At 45.8% G+C, this 20,994-nt stretch overlaps 1 protein-coding gene across 1 annotated transcript; it reads right to left on the bottom strand.

Annotated features, from left to right (window-relative positions):
• Positions 1–4,165: 4,165 nt before the first annotated feature.
• Positions 4,166–20,794, bottom strand: LOC149361600 (uncharacterized). Its single transcript, XM_089569548.1, has 5 exons — positions 20,681–20,794; positions 16,635–16,792; positions 10,789–10,862; positions 10,355–10,438; positions 4,166–4,317 (listed from the first exon to the last, which is right to left on the bottom strand). The coding sequence occupies exons 1-5, from the start codon at positions 20,792–20,794 to the stop codon at positions 4,190–4,192; spliced, it is 558 nt and encodes a 185-aa protein (XP_089425674.1). The 3' UTR covers positions 4,166–4,189.
• Positions 20,795–20,994: the final 200 nt, after the last annotated feature.

Here is a 20,994-nt window from a genome sequence, read left to right as displayed (position 1 = left end):
TAACGGAAGGTTTCATGTCGGTGGGAGCGTAAGCAGTTGGATGGCATGATAAAAGGCAACTTAACGATTGCTTCACTGAGTCATCTTCAACGGTATGCCAAGAAGGGAGAAAATTTCATGGACCGCTTTGATACTGGCGATGAAACGTGGGTACTGGATTTCGCGCCGGATTCGAAGCTACAAAGAATGATGTTTAAACATCCTGGCTCACCTGTGACAGAAAATTCTGTTCACTGCCATCGCTAGGGAAATTGATGTTAATGGTCTTCTGAGTTCGTCGAGTGCCACTGCTAATGAATTTCATGCCACAAAGTGGAACCATCAAAGCAAAGAGCTGTCATATCTGCTGGCTGCCATCAGGCGAAAACGTCGAGGAACCCTGGGTGTGGACAACGCGGTTATCTTCAACGTCAATGCGAGACCACATGTGGTATTCACGACCGCCGAAAAGCTCCGGTCATTTCATTGGAAGAGTCTGGGCTACCCACCAAACGGTACAGACCTCTCCCCTAGTGATCTCCATGTTTTAGGTCAGCTGAAGAAGTTCCTGGCAGGACAGCGATTCACGTTCGTCGAGGAAGCCAAGACAGCAGTCCGACGGTGTTTCTATAGTTAGCCGGACGAATTCTACCAAAGCAGCATCTCAAACTTAGTGCTGCGACGGGACGAATGTCTGGAGCGGTGTGGAGAGTATGTGGAAAAATAGTGTAATATACGTAGAGTTGTATTTATATTTGTAATTACCTGCTTATGCTCCATTTTGTCTGGTAAAGCTTAGGGGCAAAGACTTTCTGATTCGCAATCGTATCATATAGCCTCGTTGTGGATGCATACAAGCGTGTATTCTATTATTGATAAGTGAGGTCAGCAACACATTTGTTCAAAAGTAGCATAGCCTTCCTTGCAGGCGATTGTGGACGATACTCTTCCCATATCTGTAATGACCTTTTCCAACTAGCTTTATAAAGCGCTTCAGTAAAGCTGAGCGCGGAGCCCACCACATCGAAATGGTGTGCAGGCACTAGGCAGAGTGGTCCTGGCTCGCCCTTGTCTTCAAACTAGCTGTTGAGAGTTGAAGAGTTCATGAAACGGAAGATAATCTCTAGTGTCTGCATCTTTGTGGAAGGACAAAAATCCTTCTTATCCAAGTCCCTATACGGCGCGGGTAGCTATCGGCCATATAGAAAGCGCAATGTTTGAGCTCACCATATACACGTTCTCAAGAAAAGCTGCCAAATGCACTGCATTTACACAAGAGTCGAGAGCGCGCCACATGTGCCGCACAAGCGGTGGTGTGCAAGTTGCAGTCTGCATGCCACGGTCGCATGTTGCAGCTTGCTGCCTATACAAGCAGTATGGAAGGAGCTGCAAAAAAAGAAGTAGATGCGCAAGATCAGAGGTCGATTTAATATCACTGTTCCACAGATATAGTTGCTGCATCCGCCAATCCCCGCATATCTTTCCTTGCTCGATCCGAACATTGATCTTCCACGATAGCAAAAATTTGAATTTTCGATTCGTCAAAAAGCTATATCAAGTTTTGTCGAATTGCAGTGAGCAATAACAGTGTCAGTAGTCCAAAAAACTCATCAGCATAGGACCATCTATAAAAATAGCAGCAGATAGTGTTTCTAGAGTATCTATCATCACTCAATGGTCACCTGTGGCAACCGTTGAGCTCTGGTGATATCGAAATCGCACATGTCAAAAATATGGTGCAGGGAAACCGTAGCATTGAATAAAATTTACGAAGGGGATATGGAATTGGAAAGGTGTGTTACAGAAAGGTCTTAGTGGGAGAAAAAGATAGCCAGTCAAATGTTAATGCGAGGACGCTATACCTCATGTTCTTAAGCCATGCCTGCCGTGCTGCTGCTTGTCTTTCATCACACAACACATAATGATGATGAAATCATGTGAATTGGAATTAAAATTTTTGGTCCACCTATTCCTGGAGCCCAATGCGTCTTGCAGCACTGGGCCTTGCAGTAATGCGCACGGTGCGCACATAGTGTATGATAGTCTTCTGGGTGGATTGCGCTAAGTGTTTTTGGGCACGAATACGCGTTTGTTCGTGCTCTCAAGTTATTTCCTGTTCTTTGTCTAGTTAACCATCCGCTGGCGTGTGTTCCCATGTGTCTAGAATATATTGTGCGGGCAACTCTTCTTTAGAAGGTTCGCGAGTAAGGGTATCGCCCGAGGAGCGACGCACCACAAACACAGGCAATACCGTATATTGCGTGCTAACGGAGCAACACTAAAATATGCGAGGAAAGAAATGAACTCACAGTGCGGTCCAAGGAATGAGCAGCGCACACACAAGCGGAGCAACACAGCAGCGTCCGAGCTCCGCAATGGAGGGACGGTTCTAACGGTTATGCTCGGATAAAACAAGACGCTCCTACAAACTGCTTGGAGACAGTCCAGCCTCAAAGCTCTCACAAATAACACGGCCGCCGGCGTCGCAACCTATCACACCAGGTATTGGTGCAACGCTGCCAGTGCCCAGCCGTGAAGGAGCTGAGAAGGACGCCGCTCCCGCAGAATGAGAAAGTCTCGCCGGTGGCTGGCTCGCGCCACCAGAACCACGAAGTCCGTGGGTAGCACTCCCGGGTTGATCTCCCCGTGCGCTGTCCGCTCGGCCTTTTAGTGGAAAAGCGAAAGCACTCACACGATCGTTATAGCAGAGGAAAAATTTTGCTTGCTCATCTTGCATGTGCATCTTGGAACTTGCTTGTGCATCGATGGGTGGCATAAGAACATTGACGCCAAGCGGCAAGAATTTGGCTCGCACCAACCCCGAAATTTGACCTTGGCCAATTTTGGCACAAAATAGGTATCAAACTGTAACTGATTGTGCCCGACACGACGGCAACCTCCGAATTTGGTCCTGTCATTTCCAAAACTTTGGCCTGGGCGACCCCCGAAGATTTACCTTAGCCGATTTGGACCAGAATGAATGGACAATCATAATCGACCGTGCCAAACACGATGGCGACCTCCAAATTTGGCCCGGCCCACTCCAAAATTAAGTGCTTGGTCGATTTGGTCCGAAATCGATGCCCATCCATAATTGGGCGTGCCCGACATGACAGCGACCTCCAAACTTAACCCGGGACATTTCCAAAAATTAGTCCCGGACGACCCCCGAAATGTCATCTTGCGGGAGTCGAACGAAAATCTATGTTATTTCATAAATCAGCGCGCGCGACACAATAGTGACTTACAAATCTACCCCGAGTCATTTCGGAAAATCTGGTCCGAGACACATCCTAAATAGTTGTTCTGCATATTCTGAAAGCTGTATAGCTTTCCTTTGCAGCCGTATGGCTCGGCTCGGGTGGATGTCAATGAGTAATTATTCCCTTAATATAATCTGCGTTACAAAAAATTCTAATGAGAGGATTTTTATCGTTTTTCATGTGTGCGTCCCTAAATAAATACTCACCTATAAGAGTAGACAATGATACATCGATTTAAAATACTATGTAAGCGCCAGTTATATAATATGTCATGAGACAATCACTCTAGTACAGCCCAAAGTAGACGCTAAACACAGTGGAGAGAACTTAGAGCTTTGGAATGCCATTGTAACAGTAGGAGTCACTACGTAATGCAGACATATGTAGACTGCGTAGGAACGCAATTGTTTAACACATTTTCCCTCCTGAAGTTGATATTTGCAACGCTGTCTTTGATTGTAAGTTGTCAAACAGGCTCGTATAGTCTACATTGGTATATCGCAATTGCACTGCAGCTACACTTATAATTTTCTGCAATCTATATTTTTTTTTCTCAACTTGTACGACACTTGCTCTTCGCTTCTTTACTGTAGTCGGCATTTTACTAGGAGCGTGGAAGTAAGAGATGTAACTGCAAAAATTAGCTCAAGCACTATCCAGTGCCCCTGACTGCGGAATATGGGCCGAGCGGGAGGTTGTTGCACGGTAATCAATTTTCTTGCGGTCCTATCTTATGCTATGCTATGTTGATAAAGGGATGATATGATATTCATATAGCCTCTGGAGCCTATCAGAGGAATTAAAAATCATGCGTCATAAATAAAATAAGGAGACACACTTTATTTTTCATTCATAATAAGTACAAGGATTTTCTCTGCAGCTCCCTTTCGTTTAGGAGCTTCATCTTACTCCGTTATGTTTCAGGGCTCCTGGCATTTAATGTTGGCTTAGGAGCAGCTCTTGTCGTAGATCTGATAGGTCTTCTTGAATCCGCACAGGAGTTCGAAAATATATGCGCAGCAAGGGTGCTCCTGGCCAAGTTGATCGCCTGTCACCCACAGGCTGCATCCAATCCCTGTACAAGGAAAAAGTTGTAACCATGAGTACTGGAGTAAAACATAGAGGGAAAAATTTTCGCTGCCCAGTGAAAGACGCAGCTCTAGTGACCATCTTCCTGCATCATCATCATCATCATCAGCCTGATCGCTCTCAGCGCAGGGAAAAGGCCTCTCTCAGATCTTTCCATTTAATCTTGTCCGTGCCAGCCGTGGGCAACTTACTCCTGCATGCTTCTTAATTTCTTCCACCCACCTGACTTTGAGCCTCCCCCTTCTATGCCAGCCTTCTCAGAATTTACTCCGTTCTATTAAGCATAATCTATTATTTTGATTTCGCGTTACATGCCCTGCCATTTCGACTGTAGGGTATGAATGACCGGCACTTCTTCTCTGACCAACTCTGTCCGGCTCCTGTTGCTTAACACAACCCCTATCATTTTAATTTCCACAGCTCACTGACTCATGCTCAACTGAAGAGTAATTAATAGTACCACACATTTTGTAAGCCATTCGCCAATGAGTAAACACTGCTTAAAAATATGAAACAAAAATTGTCAAAAAAAATCTGCGCCCTCCTGCCGGCAACTCAAAATGTTCTTTATGTGGGCTGAAGACCGCCTTTGGCGGATTCCAAAGCGGACCGTTCCTTTACAAATGTTAAGTCTGAAAAGTGAATGCTTAATAGAACTAGAACAAAAGGAAAAATGCGTCAGGTACAACCTCAGCGCTATCTCTCTCGCAAAAAGGCGGCTAACCACTTTTCGTTGGCATATTGTTGGAGATGTTAGATTCAACTGCTTCGAAGCCGATAGTCCCACGCAAACCTGCTGTTCAAGCGTGAAAAGAAGTGTGGCGTCTATGGAGCCTTGCCACTCAGATTGCATGAGGGGCTAGTATACATTGGAGTGTCGAGGCAGCGGAGAGTAACTGCCGCGGGGGGAGAGAGGGCGATGCTAATGAGTAACCCGAAAGGAGAAATGAACGCCGCGTCGTGGTTCACCGCCCATTTCGCGATTTTTTAGGGGAAGGGGGGGGGAAAGAATATCGTGCGCATTATACCTGTGGCACGCGTCTCCTAGAGTACACCGAGTGGCATCTTGTCCGAGTTTTACTTGAAGAGCGCATTCTTCATTGGCGATGATTGCATGCAGAGGCACACACAATGTGTCGGCCAGAGCGCGGAAATGTGTCTCTGTTTCTCTCCTTTATTTTTGACTGCGAAATGTCTCCGCTGTCAGTTCAGATTCCCATTTCACTCTTAAAAACTGTGACACGTTAGTGATGGTAGGAAGTTGGTGACTGTGGGAGATAGGGGCAGAAACTTGGGCGAGTTGATTAATATGCATGCTAGACAAAAGAGCATGAAACAATAAAGTCAAGTAAGGACAGGTACGAGTGCTGTTATTTCAAATTTGCTCCTATATTGGATATATCCTGAGATGCGCTATGAATTCCCCCTACAACGGTTGCTTTGTGGCGCTGCTCGCGGTTGTCCTGACAAACACCAGGCGTTTCAGAGAAGGCGATGACTAATTCTTGAAAACAGGGTTTTTGAGGTAAATTGAATCTTTTTGTTTCATGGCAATGCCATTGTTGGCGGACATTGAAAAAAAAGGATAATCATGTTAACTTGTAAAGTGATTAGCTAAATCCTCAAGTTAACTTTTCAACTATTACAGATAGGCACCTGAAAGCTATTAGAGATTCCGGTCATTAGTAATAGCCGTATAAGTTGTTTGAATTTCGAAATCGCGAATACCACCGCTGCTGTGGCTGGACAAAATCTGTCTACATCATGGTAAAATACATGTGCTTTCAGAAAACGTGCAGGCAAAGCAACCCCTCCAGTGCACGTAACTACTCGAATTAGCCCGTTTTTAACGAGCCACAGAGCCGAGGGAAATTGCATTTTCGAAATTCTATTAACTTACATAGCTATTGCTTACGGCCGGCTACAAATCTCTATTCCAAATCAGGTGCCTATCGGCAATAGTTGAAAAGTTAACTAGTAAAATTTAGTTTATGACTTTACTAGGTAACATGATTTGCCTCTTTTTTGACGTCCACCAACTCTGGTATTACTGTGCCGTAAAAGGATTCCTTTTACCTAAAAAACCCTATTTTTAAAAATTAGTGATCACGTTTCCTCAAACACCTGGCACTTAACATGGCTGTTGCGGTGCAGAACTACAGAACAAGCAACCGTTGAGCTCGTCGTTATGGTACTGTCATGCGCGTCGTCAGCGGAACGTCGATTTGAACAGTGTGTGTCTTTCCACATGTCCTCCTCCAATTGAAGGCAGGAGTTGAATAACCGGATTTGTCGGAGGCAACACCACTTGCAAACCAATCGAGATTTGTTTTGTGCAGGTCAATGCATCACTTACGTTTGCCATAATTGAGCAGCAGCTGTGTTGGAAAGCCGTGAAAATTCCTTTTTTTTTCTGTGTCGAAGAAATATACAATTCAAAAAGAATTTCCTTGCACAATGTTGCTTCTTCTGGGCATGCTATACCTCATGCTGTTCCTTTTTTAGTACTAAAAATTGATTCACACAACTGCGGAGAAACTAAATCTACCTCCTGCCGGGCAATGTGTGCAGCCGCTGGGATTGGAACTGTGCAACTTCTACGGAAGCCAGGTGCTAGCGCCACTTGTGCTTCTTCCGTCAACCTGTGAGCGCTTCCTTGAATGCAGGCTTGGGTATTGGTCTATGTTAGGATTTAGTTGCAACTTCTTGAGTTATCAAAAATGATTCTGGAGGGCTTGGATTAGATTTTATATAAGAAATATAAATAATGTTAGCAACAATTTTTTGCAGTCATATAAGTAGTCCCGAAGAGTTGAGCGACAAAGGCAGTAGTGTGAACTATCATATGCATTTTGCATGAAATATTGCTTGCAGGTACACAAACTGAGTAATTAATTTGGTGTGGGTAAAATTTCTTCAGAATCGCAGTATTCGGGAAATCGCAGGGCCTTTGATGTCACTAGAAATTACCTGTCACTGTGCAGACGCGAGCTCAGAGCAATGGTGTCAGTTGACTTTTTGTGGGTCATTTCGTTTAGAGCCGATCCTAGTCCTGTCTGCATTTCTTGCCGCTGTCATCATGGGAACACTTCGGCAGCCTTGGGCACCGACTTTCCGAAATTTCCTGACTGCTTGAGCCGCCGTGGCTTTATATGGCACTAGGCAAGAGCTCTGTTCAAGCAGTCCTGCTCGAGGTTTGTCACCAACTGTTATCATGAGCACCGCTAAGGTGCTCATGATCCCCCACCCTCTTTTGCCCTTCTTTTTTTTCGTTTTTTTTCGAGCAGATTTTGACACCGTATTCTTGCACGATTCGGTTGGAAGAGCACAAGTTTATATAAGTGGACGGTGCAGATATATTTCAGTACAAATAGATTACCGTATTTACTCGCATAATGCTCGCACTCGCGTAATGCTCGCACCCCCCACATTGGCTATCAAAAATTGGGAAACATTTTTTCCCCGCATAATCATCGCACCCCCAAAATTACTGCCGCGAGCCGTCTGCTTGTCGTAGCGGTCGCCATCTATTGACCGCGGCTACAACTACCGTATTTAGGTGATTCTAAGCACCCCCTTTTTTTCACGATCGCGATCCCAACGCGATGCCCAAACTGAGAGGGGGTGCTTAGGCTCGAAAAATCTAAACTGACTCCGCAGTAAACTGACGAAGGTAAGTTCCGCTTGAAAGTAATGTTTTCGTTATATTTACAATAGCGGACCTGACAATCCCGATCTCGCACCCATTCATCTTTTCATTTAACACTCCGAAACATTTGCTTGAAAATTTTCCCCGCATAATTATCGCACCCCCAAACTTCGCGTTGATTTTCAGGGAAAAAAAGTGCGAGGATTACGCGAGTAAATACGGTACTAACCCCGAACAGCGTGACTCTACCGGCACATTGTACCTCCACAAACTTCATAATTTTTGGTTAAGTTGTTAATAGCTAGTTGGCCTTTCAAGAGAGTAAGAAAGCCTCATTTCCGGCTCATTAGTGTTTAAGGATGAATATTACGGAAAATTAACTGTAGTACGTTTTCTGAAAAACCGAACTAAGAATCAATTTCAGGACGTCTGTGCGCCGGCCAGCTTTATAATTTAGACTCTTCACGTTTCTCTGGAAAATAGCAGTCATAGTAATTGTTAGTGTATCTGTTAGCTCTCGTTTTCCCCTCAAGCCAGCGGCATTGAAATGACCGGAGACATAACAATGTTCGGAAGGAGGCCTGTCGATGCCCCGCCTAGAGACTTTCCTGCCGGTGTGAATTTGTGTGTAAGATACGTTTCGAAGTAAAGTAGATGCAGGCTGTGGAGCAAGGACCGTGTCCTGTGTACTGCTGAGTTTTTCGTGTTGTGGAAAGCACTTTCTTTAGTGAAGTGAATGTGGCGCAAAAACAGGACAAATGAAGGAACAGCTGACAATACAAGCGCTGTTCATTCTTGTGCCCCGTTTTTGCTCGAAGTTCACTTCAATGGAATACCAACTAGCCCAACTTCATGCGCTTACATTACTTAATGCCCCGCCGTATGCCTACTCGTGGAGAGACTCTCGGTGGTATGAAGTGAAAACGAAGACCTGGTGCCATAAGAAATAGTAAATTATAACCGGGGGGCCGGCCCTCGTCTTCGCCGTGCTGCGCGCTGCTGAGACCGCTGTTTGAAATAACACAACGCCCGTTTTCCTTCATTGAATAGCGCGTCCGCTCACTTCCCATGGCAAAGTGCGGTAATCATCTGGTCTCGTTAAAGGCTTGCAAACGGCAGATACCTTAATTAAAATGTTCTACTTATCTTCGCACACTAAAGAGGTTCGTACAGACAGGTTTTTGAGACATTTTTGTTTTCATTTACCCATTATCTTAAAGTCTGAAAACCATGGAACGGCTGCGGATGGGTACAATGATGATTAGACACATAATTGTGGAAAAACGCGTTGAAAAAATAACCTCTGTGGGATAGCAACATTATCATGGGCACTAGAACACGCCATCGTTCGATGCGAGCTTTGTCAGTCTCCAATATATTCTAGTAACTTTGGAACAAAGGCTTTGCATTCAATGGCTCGCCTTCGTTTCACGTCTATCCACGGGAGGGGTCATACAAGCGCTTAGTGCTGTTGTTTTGGTGCCCGGTTAACAGCTGCTATCACGCTTCTTAGATATTAGAACTACTAATGCAATATTTTCAGCGTTTAGGTATTACAGCACTTAGTTTGATGCGTTCCCATTAGCTTTTGCTCAGTTATTAACACCTTGTGTGTTGTATATTAGTGCAATTTTTTAAAATCAAAATGCACTAAGCTGCGAGAGCTGCAGGTCAATGCCGTAGAGTTGTAATGTTATTGAGCCGGAGTCATTTGCCCTCCTGACGATGTCACTATTGATAGTGAAGTCACTCCGGGAACGTCTGCGTAATCGACTTGAAAGCAGGCATTCCTGCATCGGGGTAGTATAAGCATAGAACGGATTTAACCGCTACTTTTCTCGTAAATAGGGCGTCGGAAAAAACACACACATGGATTGTGAAATTTTTCTTGAGAGCAGCGCATAATGCACGCAGAAGACGCTCACACTGGGGTCCCCATGTAACATAGGCCTTCGAGCCGCGCCTGTGCGGTACTCACTTCTGTGAGCAGCTGAACGATGGGCTCGTTTGTGAGAACATACTATAGCAACCCTCCTTTTCTCGGCGCATTTCTATTATAAAGTGGTTACTTCAACATTATTTTCTTCAATTCAGCAGTGAGTCTTTTAACTACCGCGGTAAAGTGAAACAAACTGTTCAGGCAGGCGAGGAAAGGTCTTTAGCGTGCAAGTAGGCAAGCGTTCAGTTGGGCACCACATATTACGTTCAGAGATAAACGCTGCAGTGTTAATTCACAGTTTGAGCATTCTGTTTTGAATTAGGGAGCGAAAAACATATCCCTACGTAATGGGGCACCTAGTGCACAAATCCAAGGAAGGTTGAGAGACGAATGCAGTTCGCAATAAAAAAGCCCCAAAAGAAGGAGCCCACTCACCATTTTCAATATAGCTGTGGCGGAGAACTTTGCAGGAATGGCAGTCCCGGTAAGAAATCGTGAGATTTATGGAAACGCCTGGCTCTGGAAAGCAGTGAGAAGCAGTAACCTTCAGATCTACATCTGGTCTCACAAATCTGCATATCGCTTCATTTTCTGCTGCTAGAGTCATACAAAGCAGACGATAACGTGTAGCTGCAGAGATAAATAGCTTTTCTGATAAGAGGGTTGTGAAGTTTTGTTGTGCAGCACTCTCTGCTCAGACTCGTAGCGCTGTACCGGTCGAAACAGCAGATGTTTGAGAGATGTAAACGCAAATGCGGCAGATTCTGCTTTGTTGTAAACATCTTGATGGTTTAAGTTATGTTGATATTTTTTAATGCTGCTTAAATCCTTATCATATAATAAGTGCAAGATTAAGAACCACTACTCACTATCTATGGGCTGCACGTTGAGAACATTCTTCGCCGTGTATCCAGGCGACGACATCAATTTGAACGTAGTGTTCCTGAAAAAATACATTGAAGGAGCAAGGCGCAATTAACATCGTGGACGGGCTTTTCAAACAGATGCTTTAGAAACCAACCAAAAATAAGAGAAAAATAGTTAGAGTATGCACATGGCAGTACCTTGATAAAATCATCGATATGAAGCAGGAATTACAGATCTTCTTCGAAGGACATCATAGATTGAAAGAAGGTCTAATGCCTACTAGAGTAAAGAAATTATGAAAATTAGCCTGTGTTCCGAGTATTATATTTTTGTGTTGCATAGACAGTTGTCTTCGCTATCGTGGTATCGAAATTCACCAGAATTGGCGCTCATTTATAACAATTGCACTGTATAAACAAGAAAACGGCTGCAACAGCGCCAAAGTTATTTCTGAATTATTTCCTTTGTGTACGCTCGTTATCGAGTGACCTATTTTTTTTTTAAAAAGAAGGGTCAGGAAAGACACAATCGTGATAATTTCGGTAAGAGTGTCAAAGTCGCGGAAAACATTTTGAAAGGGCGAGCATGATCTTGTAATGAAGAGACATGTCGAGGTGCGCGGGTGGAAAAACTGATAGAAACCATCTAGTTCGGCGACTGCGCTAAAGGGAGGACAACAACAGAAACTGCTCTTTTGTCCTTACTCCGGGTGCAGTTTATGGACGACCATGTTATCAAGCAGTGTTATCCTGTGCGTTTCACATCAGATGTTTTGCAATTTTAAAAACAGGCTTTTTGAGTTGGAAGAGCGCTCTTTCGGGATAGTATTGCCAATGACGTGGCGCATCGGAATGCAACTAAGACGTGCTTTTTAGTAGTAGGACGGTTAGCTAATAATAATTACTTAAATTTTTCTATGTGAAAGCAATATATGACTCATCAGCAACGAAACCTGGCTTCGGCGTTGTTCAGCAGCAGTGGTTACAAACATCCCGGATGACGTTGATACAGTATCAAAGCAAAGAAATATTTCTTCCAAAGGTGCTTGAAAATCAACCCAGGACTCCCGGGGCAAAATAGTCTACATAGCGGCAAAATACAGGTGTTTGTGAAAACATTCCAGGCTAAGCAACTCCTCCAGTGCACGTACCTCGTCGACACAGCTGACTTTGTTGGTCCAGAGCGCCAAGAGTAACTGCGTTTTGAATTTTTAAAAATTCGAAAACGAATTCGATTTCTTTTAATGTGCCTATTAATAAATACGGAGACTAACAGTAAAAGTCAGAAAGTTAACTCTTCAATAATAGTTCAGCAGTCTACTTGTTAGTACGTCTTAGCTGTGTTCTGATGCTCCACATCACTGCTAACTATATGCGGAAAAAGGCCTCCTCTTATTTAAAAGGCTATTTTTAAATATTGGTGATGAGGATTTTTTTATGTCACAAGGGCATCTGTGGCCGAAGAGACCCATGGCACAAAGCATTTTTCTTCTACTCAAGGGGGAGCCAGATACTAATTTCCCAAGCATTTCACCTAAACAAACCAAGCACCGGGCAGGCAGGGGAAAGCTTGTAGTACCCAATCTATTGCCGGTGGGTACCTGGCAGCACTGGGGATGGAGCGCCGCATCTCCCGAATGGGAAGCAAAAAACAAATACTCAATCCGCTAAGCAATCACTGCATGCGGACAACATTTGTTTGAAAACCAACCCGGAGGCTGTGGAAGGTAAGGTAGTGTTTGCGAATATAACTTGGCCGTTGTCTTTCTAGCGATTTTTGTTTATTATTCTTTAAAGACGCTTGACAACACGCAGTATCACCTCCACCTAAACAGTTTGGTTTGGTTTGGTTTCATGGGGTTTAACGTCCCTAAGCGACTAAGGCTATGAGAGACGCCGTAGTGGAGGGCTCCGGAAATTTCGACCACCTGGGGTTCTTTAACGTGCACTGACATCCCACAGTACACGGGCCTCTAGAATTTCTCCTCCAATGAAATTCTAGCCGCCGAGGCCGGGATCGAACCTGCGTCTTTTGGGTCAGCAGACGAGCACCATAACCGCTGAGCCACCGCGGCGGCCCACCTAAACAGGGGGGAGCTGAATAATTGCATTGTCAAGGTGAAAGGCTAGCCGCTGTCCTAAACCAGGCAGCATGAAATAACCTGCCACCTGATTTAGGACAGCAGCTGGCCAGTAACAAGAGATGGTGCCGCTTTTGAACCCCTCTAATAAACAGTGAAATTAAACTCAGTCGAGGCCTTCAGTGAGGCCACGGCGTGTCAAGGATCGCCGCTTGCCCTGCACATTGAGCTCCTGGCTGGCACCAGAAGGTCGATGGAGAATGGCAAGCCTTGGTAGGGCGTTAGCGCTGAGTGCCTCGAGGATGTGACGAAAGAAACTCGCGCTACGAAAGAAGAATAGGCCGAAGTATTTTTACGGAAGGAATTGTTCGGAACACTTGCCGCTGAGTCAACGAAAATTCTGCATTCTGCATGTTCGAATATAGATTACAGCAGCTGCTTCACGCGTATTCTTTATATCTGGTCAAACGGACCAGACTGCTTCTAAGGGTTCTGCACTGTGTATTTTCCCTTAGAACTTAAGTTTTTTGGGAAGATTTGAGGGATGCTAGCTGTGGCCAGCGCCACAAAGTTTACGTAGTAGTCGATGATCTTGTCGTGTTCTATCTTTGAACAAGCGTTTTGTTCTCTTTCCTGTTTTTTAAGCACTGACACTAATAAGATAGAGTCTTCAACCTCAAAATGTGCTCAAATCCAACAAAATGCAACACGCAAAGCAAACAAAGCGCGATTAAGAACGCTGATTTCAGAATAACTCTGTATTTAGGCCAGCAACTTTGGGTGCTTTCGTGTGCTATAGCATTGAATTAAGCTTCCGTTACTCGCCGCTCTGGTGAAGAGAAGCATTTCAAATATGAACGGTTAAGAAACAGCAGTGATGGCTACCGTAAAATAGCCATTATTTAATTGCTATGGACATGAAACATGCTCTCCAGTTTCACTGACATATTACTTTCTCCTTTTCTCTATTCAGAACCTATGAAAATTGAAAGCTGTCTTTAATAGTGTGTTAAGCGCGAGTATTTTAGCAGAAAAACAACCGCTAAGTATTTGGTTAGAGGAAAAACAGAAGGAAAAGTAATTATTCCCCACCCAGCACATTTGCGTGCCAGCGCTTGTGGTGTCCGTTCTTTGCTTTGTCTTTCGTCCGTTCGCGCTGTTATTTTCCGCAATGTGAAAACCACGTTGAACAACCAGGCACATATGCCAGCCACACTACAGGTAGACCTCGCAGATTTCGTTATTAGAATACTGCGCTTTTATGTCCGAGTTAGAATGATGACGGCTATGCGTAAATGGCGCCTTTTTTTGCTGCTATTCTTAGGATATGCAATAGTCTAAAAATCAATCAATAAGTAAAAATGCTTATTTATTTCTGCTGAGAAGGCTATGCGTGCCAGCACTTAGTAAAAAGTTGGTTAGTGTCTTTCGCGGTAGCATTACACTCGTATGCCAACAAATCTTGTCTGGAAGAAACGAGCTATAACGACGATGCTTTAGCAGATCTTTAGATAATGCAGGTGTTCCCACGGAAAATTTAATACTACTCCCAAGAAATATATTCTTAGCCGCCACCGATACAAACTCCACACTATGATATTTATTACTAATCCAGGACAGTTAATCTAAGAGTCAGCGTATTTAATTCAGACGCCAAGCTGAATAATTCAAGCGCAAACTAATTTAATCCGAGCGCCAAGTAGTTAATTTCAAGTGCGGAAAATGAGCATTGTCTGATAACTTCAAAGCACAGAGCCTAAATAAGAAGAATAAAGCGAATTTGACATTATTTTTAGGTTCATACGCCGTCTAAGCGGCATAATATCATGCATTATTTTGCTTCATTCTTTCGTTAGCTATTTCTTGCCGCAAATAAGAGTCGCAGAAAACTGTGCAAAAGTCAAGTGTTTGAGAGAACTCTTGAGGCTAGCATCACGACCACCATCACCAGCCTGACTATTTCCCCTGCAGGGGAAAGGCCTCTTCAATATTTCTGCAATTAGCGCTGTGTACTACTTAGAGGTTCGATGCAAATACAGTGAATAAATACGGCTATCATATTGGAATTGCCCAGTTAGGCGGTGCCGGTGCTGAGTAGTTGCATTCATTGAATCTTAATGCCGATGCGATTTACGGTCCTCACATAACAGGCGGCTGTTTTAATGAAATCATCGTAAGCGGCACAAATTGTATTCTTGGAGCTGTAATCATGCCTAGACACCACTAGTAGAATCGAGACCAAGAGTGTAGTGTGATGGCAAATTAAACCGGGAGACAAGAATTACTGAACCGCAGAAATTTTCCTTCCTTTTACCGCTTTATCACCGTACACGCGGCACACTGATCCAGTGATGTCCCTCATTCCACTGATTTATAACAATGCGTGTGCATCTTTGTGGACTTCTTCGTTCTCCTGGTATAAATGACCACCAATGAGCCACTGTAGTGATACCTGTGCTGCTTTGCAATGAAGAAATCTTACGTCTGAAAAAGACAAACTTGTGGAGAAAGATGACTCTCATGTGACGAAACCGTATTGTCCCTTAGCCGGCTTGTGGCCCAGAATGATGCCAACAGGTCGTCGTATCTAGCATCCGCCCTCTTCGCTTTTAAGGCGACCGCCGTGTTCATTTCGCGCGGGTGGATTAAAATGGATGGCCCCCCCATTAAAACCGCATTGCACTGACATTCGGGTTAAATTGGTTCGCGCTGGTGATAAGCAAGTCGGGGATTGCATTATATGCAATGGCGCTTAGCTAAATGTTTTGCACTCGGATTAAATTTCGTGATGTGCACAATATGTTCGTTTCTGCTGAGATTATATTTGCTGGCACTTGGATTAACGGGAATGGAAAAATTTGCTGACGCGTTAGCATTTCCAACCATGAAGTATTGTGCAAAACCAGGTCTGTGCAGGTGGTCACCAAGGCCATGTACATGAGAACACGATTGAAAGCGAATTTCGTATCGTTCTGTGACTCGCGCACAGATGCAAGCTGATAAAGACGATGACGTGCAATGCAGAGCGCGAGAGTGTGCTGCAGTTTAACACGAGGCGTGATTGGCAGCCGCGATACCACAGTGCTCTCGTGCAGTGACCAGAGAAGCTGATCAGTTCGCTTTGCTGCGGCTTGAAAACCGAGTCGAGGCAAAATTTATTTTCTTTCTCCAGTTTGGCCCAAGTCGCTTTTATTCAGTCTTCTTTATTTCCCGCCATTTCACGCATCACGTGACTAACTGGAGAGGCTTCGCCACACACCGGCATTTTCGAGGCTATGAAATCAATAGAGCCTTCGCTCTAAAATGCAGTCCCTGCCGTTCGACGTACCTGTTTAGCGACCCCTGCGCAAGTGGCATATGCATCGCACGCTTGAAGATTCGGTTTTTGTAGCAGTATGAATAATGGGAAGCGCACCCCTGTAAAATGTAGCGCTTATGGATTTCCCAAGCCCCTCTGCAAATTCTCTCTGGGAGCATGTTGAAAACGAGCTAAGTCAAGGCGAATGGACTAGTGGGTAGATGGGCTTCGAGGCCTTTTTGATAAATTGATGCTCCTTTAGGATCCTTCGAGCTATGCTTAGCTGGGCTTGGTTCTAGTTGGGGTGCACTGACCAATGATAGATTTAGTAGCACACCTTGTAGAATCGGTAATAAATGCTGCTCATAAGCTGCTGAAGCCTGATTACTGAATTATATTATGCCCCGGATCATGACAGTCAAAGGCGTTAACTGCCGAAATTTGGGCATAAGGTAGAAAGAGAGACTTACAGCATCCCGTCAGGTGGATACTCAAATAAAACGACGGCCGAGTCACCGACGTAGTCACCAGTCTCAGTTCCTTTCACGCACTTTGCATTTCCGCCCAAATAGGGGTCATATTCGAAGTCCCGGTGTATCAAATGCCATGACTGCTCCAGTGGAAAGCACTGAAAGAAAAAAAAAACAAGTTGTAGATAGCAAACTGTTTCGAAAAACGAAATGACATGGATTATATGACGATGACCTTCAGGAAGGCATTTGTCAGTGTACAAACGAGAAAAAACTCTTGTGCGGATCCATTTTACTTTCCATTACATGCCTCGTTTTGTACGAAGTGCGTGCCGCAGCTGCAGTAAGCGTTCGTCGCATAGTAACTTGAGGATTGCTCGCCATCATCCGTCAGAGCCGCCAGAAAGAATAAGATAGAAACCGGAATTCCTCTCTTGTCACAGCAGCCACCTACAATCCCAACGTGTAAAGACCGCCTGCGTTGATTCGGCAAATATTTGCGCCATCACTCAGTTCTACTGTGCCAGTAGTCAGAGCGAAGAAAGCCAAAGGATAGCATTGCTCCACATGACGTATTTACTGCTTGCAAATTATGTCTTGAATGCACACTTTGCACAGCAGGAGAAGCAGGTATAGAGACCCACAGACGATTTTTTTTTTCTGCACGAAGACTAAGTTTACCTGCATTGAAAACATAGTGCGGAATAGTGGTGTGTTTTTGCAAAGGCTGACAAATTGCTTTTTATGTACGAAACTATCGTGTAGAGAATCCCCTTTTTAATTCTTAGTCTGCTGTATTCTGCTGAAACGTCTTCCAACGTATCCATAAAAGAAACCTCTCAATCCCGCACAGATACTTAACGCCGCTTGAAAATGAGCATTCGGTATACTTAATTCTTGTCCGCTAAAAATGGGCTGTAGTATATTATTTCCTAGAAGATTCTATTCCATAAAAGTGTATTGATTGAACTGTATTGAATAAAAGCATTTTGTGGAGCGGTCGGAAAATTTTTTAGTGGCTCCTAGATTTTTTGCCATTTGCTTTGAAGTCCATGTGTATTCGTTTTCGTGCGAAAACACTAACGCAATAAGTCAAACTGAACCAAGAATCTCAAGGCATCCATGAGCTTGAGGGTGTGTAGCAGTAGCAGCGGCCTCACGCGGTAGGAGCAGTACCAGCCGCGGATGAAGAGGGCGCCGAAGTTCCGCCGAATGGAGCTCGACTCTCGTGCCAGTGGCACGCTCCTCTCTTCGGCAGGCCATGTTACATTCTAACACTCCGGCCAGTAAATCAATCACTTCCTTCATCGTGCCGGCCTCATACTTTTCGGTTCGCAGACATGGCTAGATGAGGCGAATCGGCGGGGTCTTCAAAGGCGAGAATGGACGCAATAGGTTGTATACTGCCGAGACATTCGCCATGGCGCAAAACAGCAGGGAACGAAAAGGGGTTAGAGACCCATAGCACGGAAAGGCCAGCAGAAATAGTGAGCAGAGCGTAGGGCAGCGGGAGGGACTTGCGGCGCAGCAAAGTGCCAGCCGGCGTGAAGAGAACAACGTCATCACAAACAGAGTCACAAGAGATGCTTACAAGCGCAGCGGAGCTGGGAGGAAGGTCTATGTCTTCGGTGACGACGGATTTAGCGCAGCGAACAGAAGGAGCAGCGTCTGGCGAGACATCTAGCAAAGCGGAGAACCCAACTTCTGCGCGAGCGCAGTCGATGACAGCTTCGTGACGCGACAAGAAATTCCACCCTAAAATTAAAGAATGGGAGGAAGAAGGCAGTACGACGAACTTGGTGGAGTATAGTGTGTCCTGGATTCGAACTCGAGCGGTGCATGCTGCTAACGACGTAATCGGCTGTGCGCTGGCCGTGCGCAGCATGAGTCTAGAAACTGGCGTCTTAACTTTCTTTGAAGAAGTACATAGCTTTGCGTCCATTACTGAAATCGCTGCACCGGTGTCTATCAGAGCCATCGCAGACACGCCCTCAACAAAAACATCAATAAGGTTAGCAGGTGATCGTTGAGGTCTTCGAAATTTTGACGGGGGCGCAGTTCTTGCTTCCGGAACTGCGGCGCCTAGTTTTCCTACTGAGGAGAATTATGGCGACGTCGCATGGCGGAGATAGAGCGGCGTCATGGCGAAGGGGAGCGGCGGCTGGAGAGGGCTGAATGATCAGGGGAGAAAGGACGACATGGCAGCATCTTCTCACAAAACGTTACGTCAGGCCCGGCATCAACAAGGACGTGCGCGTCTGGGCCCGTGCTGCCAGGCTTGCCAGCAGTCTAAAACTCAGCGACACTGGACCTCTCCTTACGGCTCGTTCTCTCCGCCGTCCGCCCGTTTCGACAGCGTCCACATCGATATCTTGGGTCCCTGGCCACCTTCCGCTGGACACACATACCGTCGATCGGTTTACTCGCTGGCCCGAAGCGTTCCCTCTGCCTGACGTCACCAGTGACACCATCGCCAGGACATTCATCACCGGTTGGGTCTCCCGTTACGGGGTTCCCTCGACCATCACCACCGACCGTGGCGCCCAGTTTGAATCTGCCCTTTTCAATAACCTTATGAATTTACTTGGCACTCCCTGAATCACAACTACTGCTTACCATCCGTTCGCCAACGACATGATCGAACGTTTCCATCGTTCGCTAAAAACATCCATCAAAGCCCAACTCGACACTACCCACTGGACTGGATCCCTACCACTGGTTCTGCTCAGCCTCCGTGCTACACTAAAACAAGATCTTCGTTGCACTCCGGCAGAACTTGTCTTCGGCTCGCCCCTGCGTCTTCCTGATGAATTTTTCGAATCCACTGATTCGTCCACAAGTCCCGACCCTAATGATTACGTGACGCAGCTCCGCCGTTTTTGCCGTCATCTCCGAGCGCAACATCTCCGACGCCAGTCTCGGCCATATTCATATGCTCCATTCGAACTAGGGACTTGCACCCACGTCTTTGTTCGCCGAGACTGTCCGCAAGCCGCTTCAGCGCCCTTCGACGGCCCTTTCCGTGTACTCCAAAGAACACCGAAGTTCTTCATCGTGGACCTTCATGGGCGCACTGACACCATTTCCATCGACCGCTTGAAGCCAGCCTTCACAGAAGACGCCCCGTCCACAGGGCCTCCGTGTGTGGTTCCTCTGCCCCAACCGCCCACCTGCCCTCCTCCGCCATCTTTCCCTGCTACCCCTGAGCAGCGGAAGGTATCGTTCCGGCTCCCAGCTTCACCGGACTCCTTCACTAGCGAGGAAGGGGGCTACTGTAGCATTAGCAGCGGCCTCACGCGGTAGGAGCCGCACCAGCCGCCGATGACGAGACGCCGAAATTCCGCCGAATGGAGCTCGACTCTCGTGCCAGCGGCACGCGCCTCTCTTCGGCATGCCATCTTACATTCTAACACTCCGGCCAGTAAATCAATCACTTCCTTCATAGCGCCGGTTTCATACATTTCGGGTGCAACAGGTGCAGCAATGAATAAATATTGCCGCGACGGGGTGTGGGCCCGTGGTGGTACGAACAGATCAACTTCGCTGGCCAATGCACGAGAGCACTATGCCATCACCGCAGAAGGTCAGGCCTCGTGTTAAAAAGCAACACACTCTCGCGCTGTGCACTGCGCATCACTGTTTTCATCAACTTCGATCTGCGGCGCGATTTGATCAAATCATCTTAACTTCGATGAGCGCTAAACCTGTGTTCAGTATCGCCGCCAGACGCGCCGACGAACAAACGAAGAAAAACCCTAAGCCAATCAGGCTAAACACATGCTTTCGCACGTCTACTCGGCTTAACTACGCTAAACTCCTGTCAGTTCTCGTACAATCGCAAAGCCGCTCGTGCTTGGGCTAAGCAGCGGCGCACAGCAAGCAGGAATGAATAAATAAAATGAAGTGTTTCCTGGTTCCAAAGTCATTCTTCGCACTTATGTTAAGTTCACCCCCACAGCCGAATTTTTCATTCTCCAGGAAGCATTAGTGGTCCGGTATTTAAATTTTTCTCCCGATGTTGTTTACATTGAGAAACACAGCTTTACCTCCGAGTCGTCCTGGAAAGGTCCAAGGTCGGGATTTAGGTCGAGCCGATGCTGGCCGGCTACGAAGGGGCACACGGCGACCAGGAAAGCAAGCGGAGTTGAGAGAACAAGCATGTCTGGGCTAGTACTGTCCTGGCGACGATTGCCGAACACTTGCGTTGCCGTTCTAGAGTCTAGCGCTACGAGGCGTTGTAGTATATATACGCAACTGGGGGTGGGCTCACACTTGGGTACATTTTTGAAAGTTGTCAGAATAGGCCTCTGTCGGGCTTCCCTCACTCTGATAGCTCAACCGCAGCAACGCTCGAGAAACG

This window comes from Amblyomma mixtum, chromosome 2, assembly GCF_055824585.1.
Source record: "Amblyomma mixtum isolate Tamu chromosome 2, ASM5582458v1, whole genome shotgun sequence".
Classification (NCBI taxonomy): Eukaryota; Metazoa; Arthropoda; class Arachnida; order Ixodida; family Ixodidae; genus Amblyomma; species Amblyomma mixtum.
The sequence above is the reverse complement of the archived record's forward strand: the minus strand, read 5'-3'. Positions and strand labels throughout refer to the sequence as shown.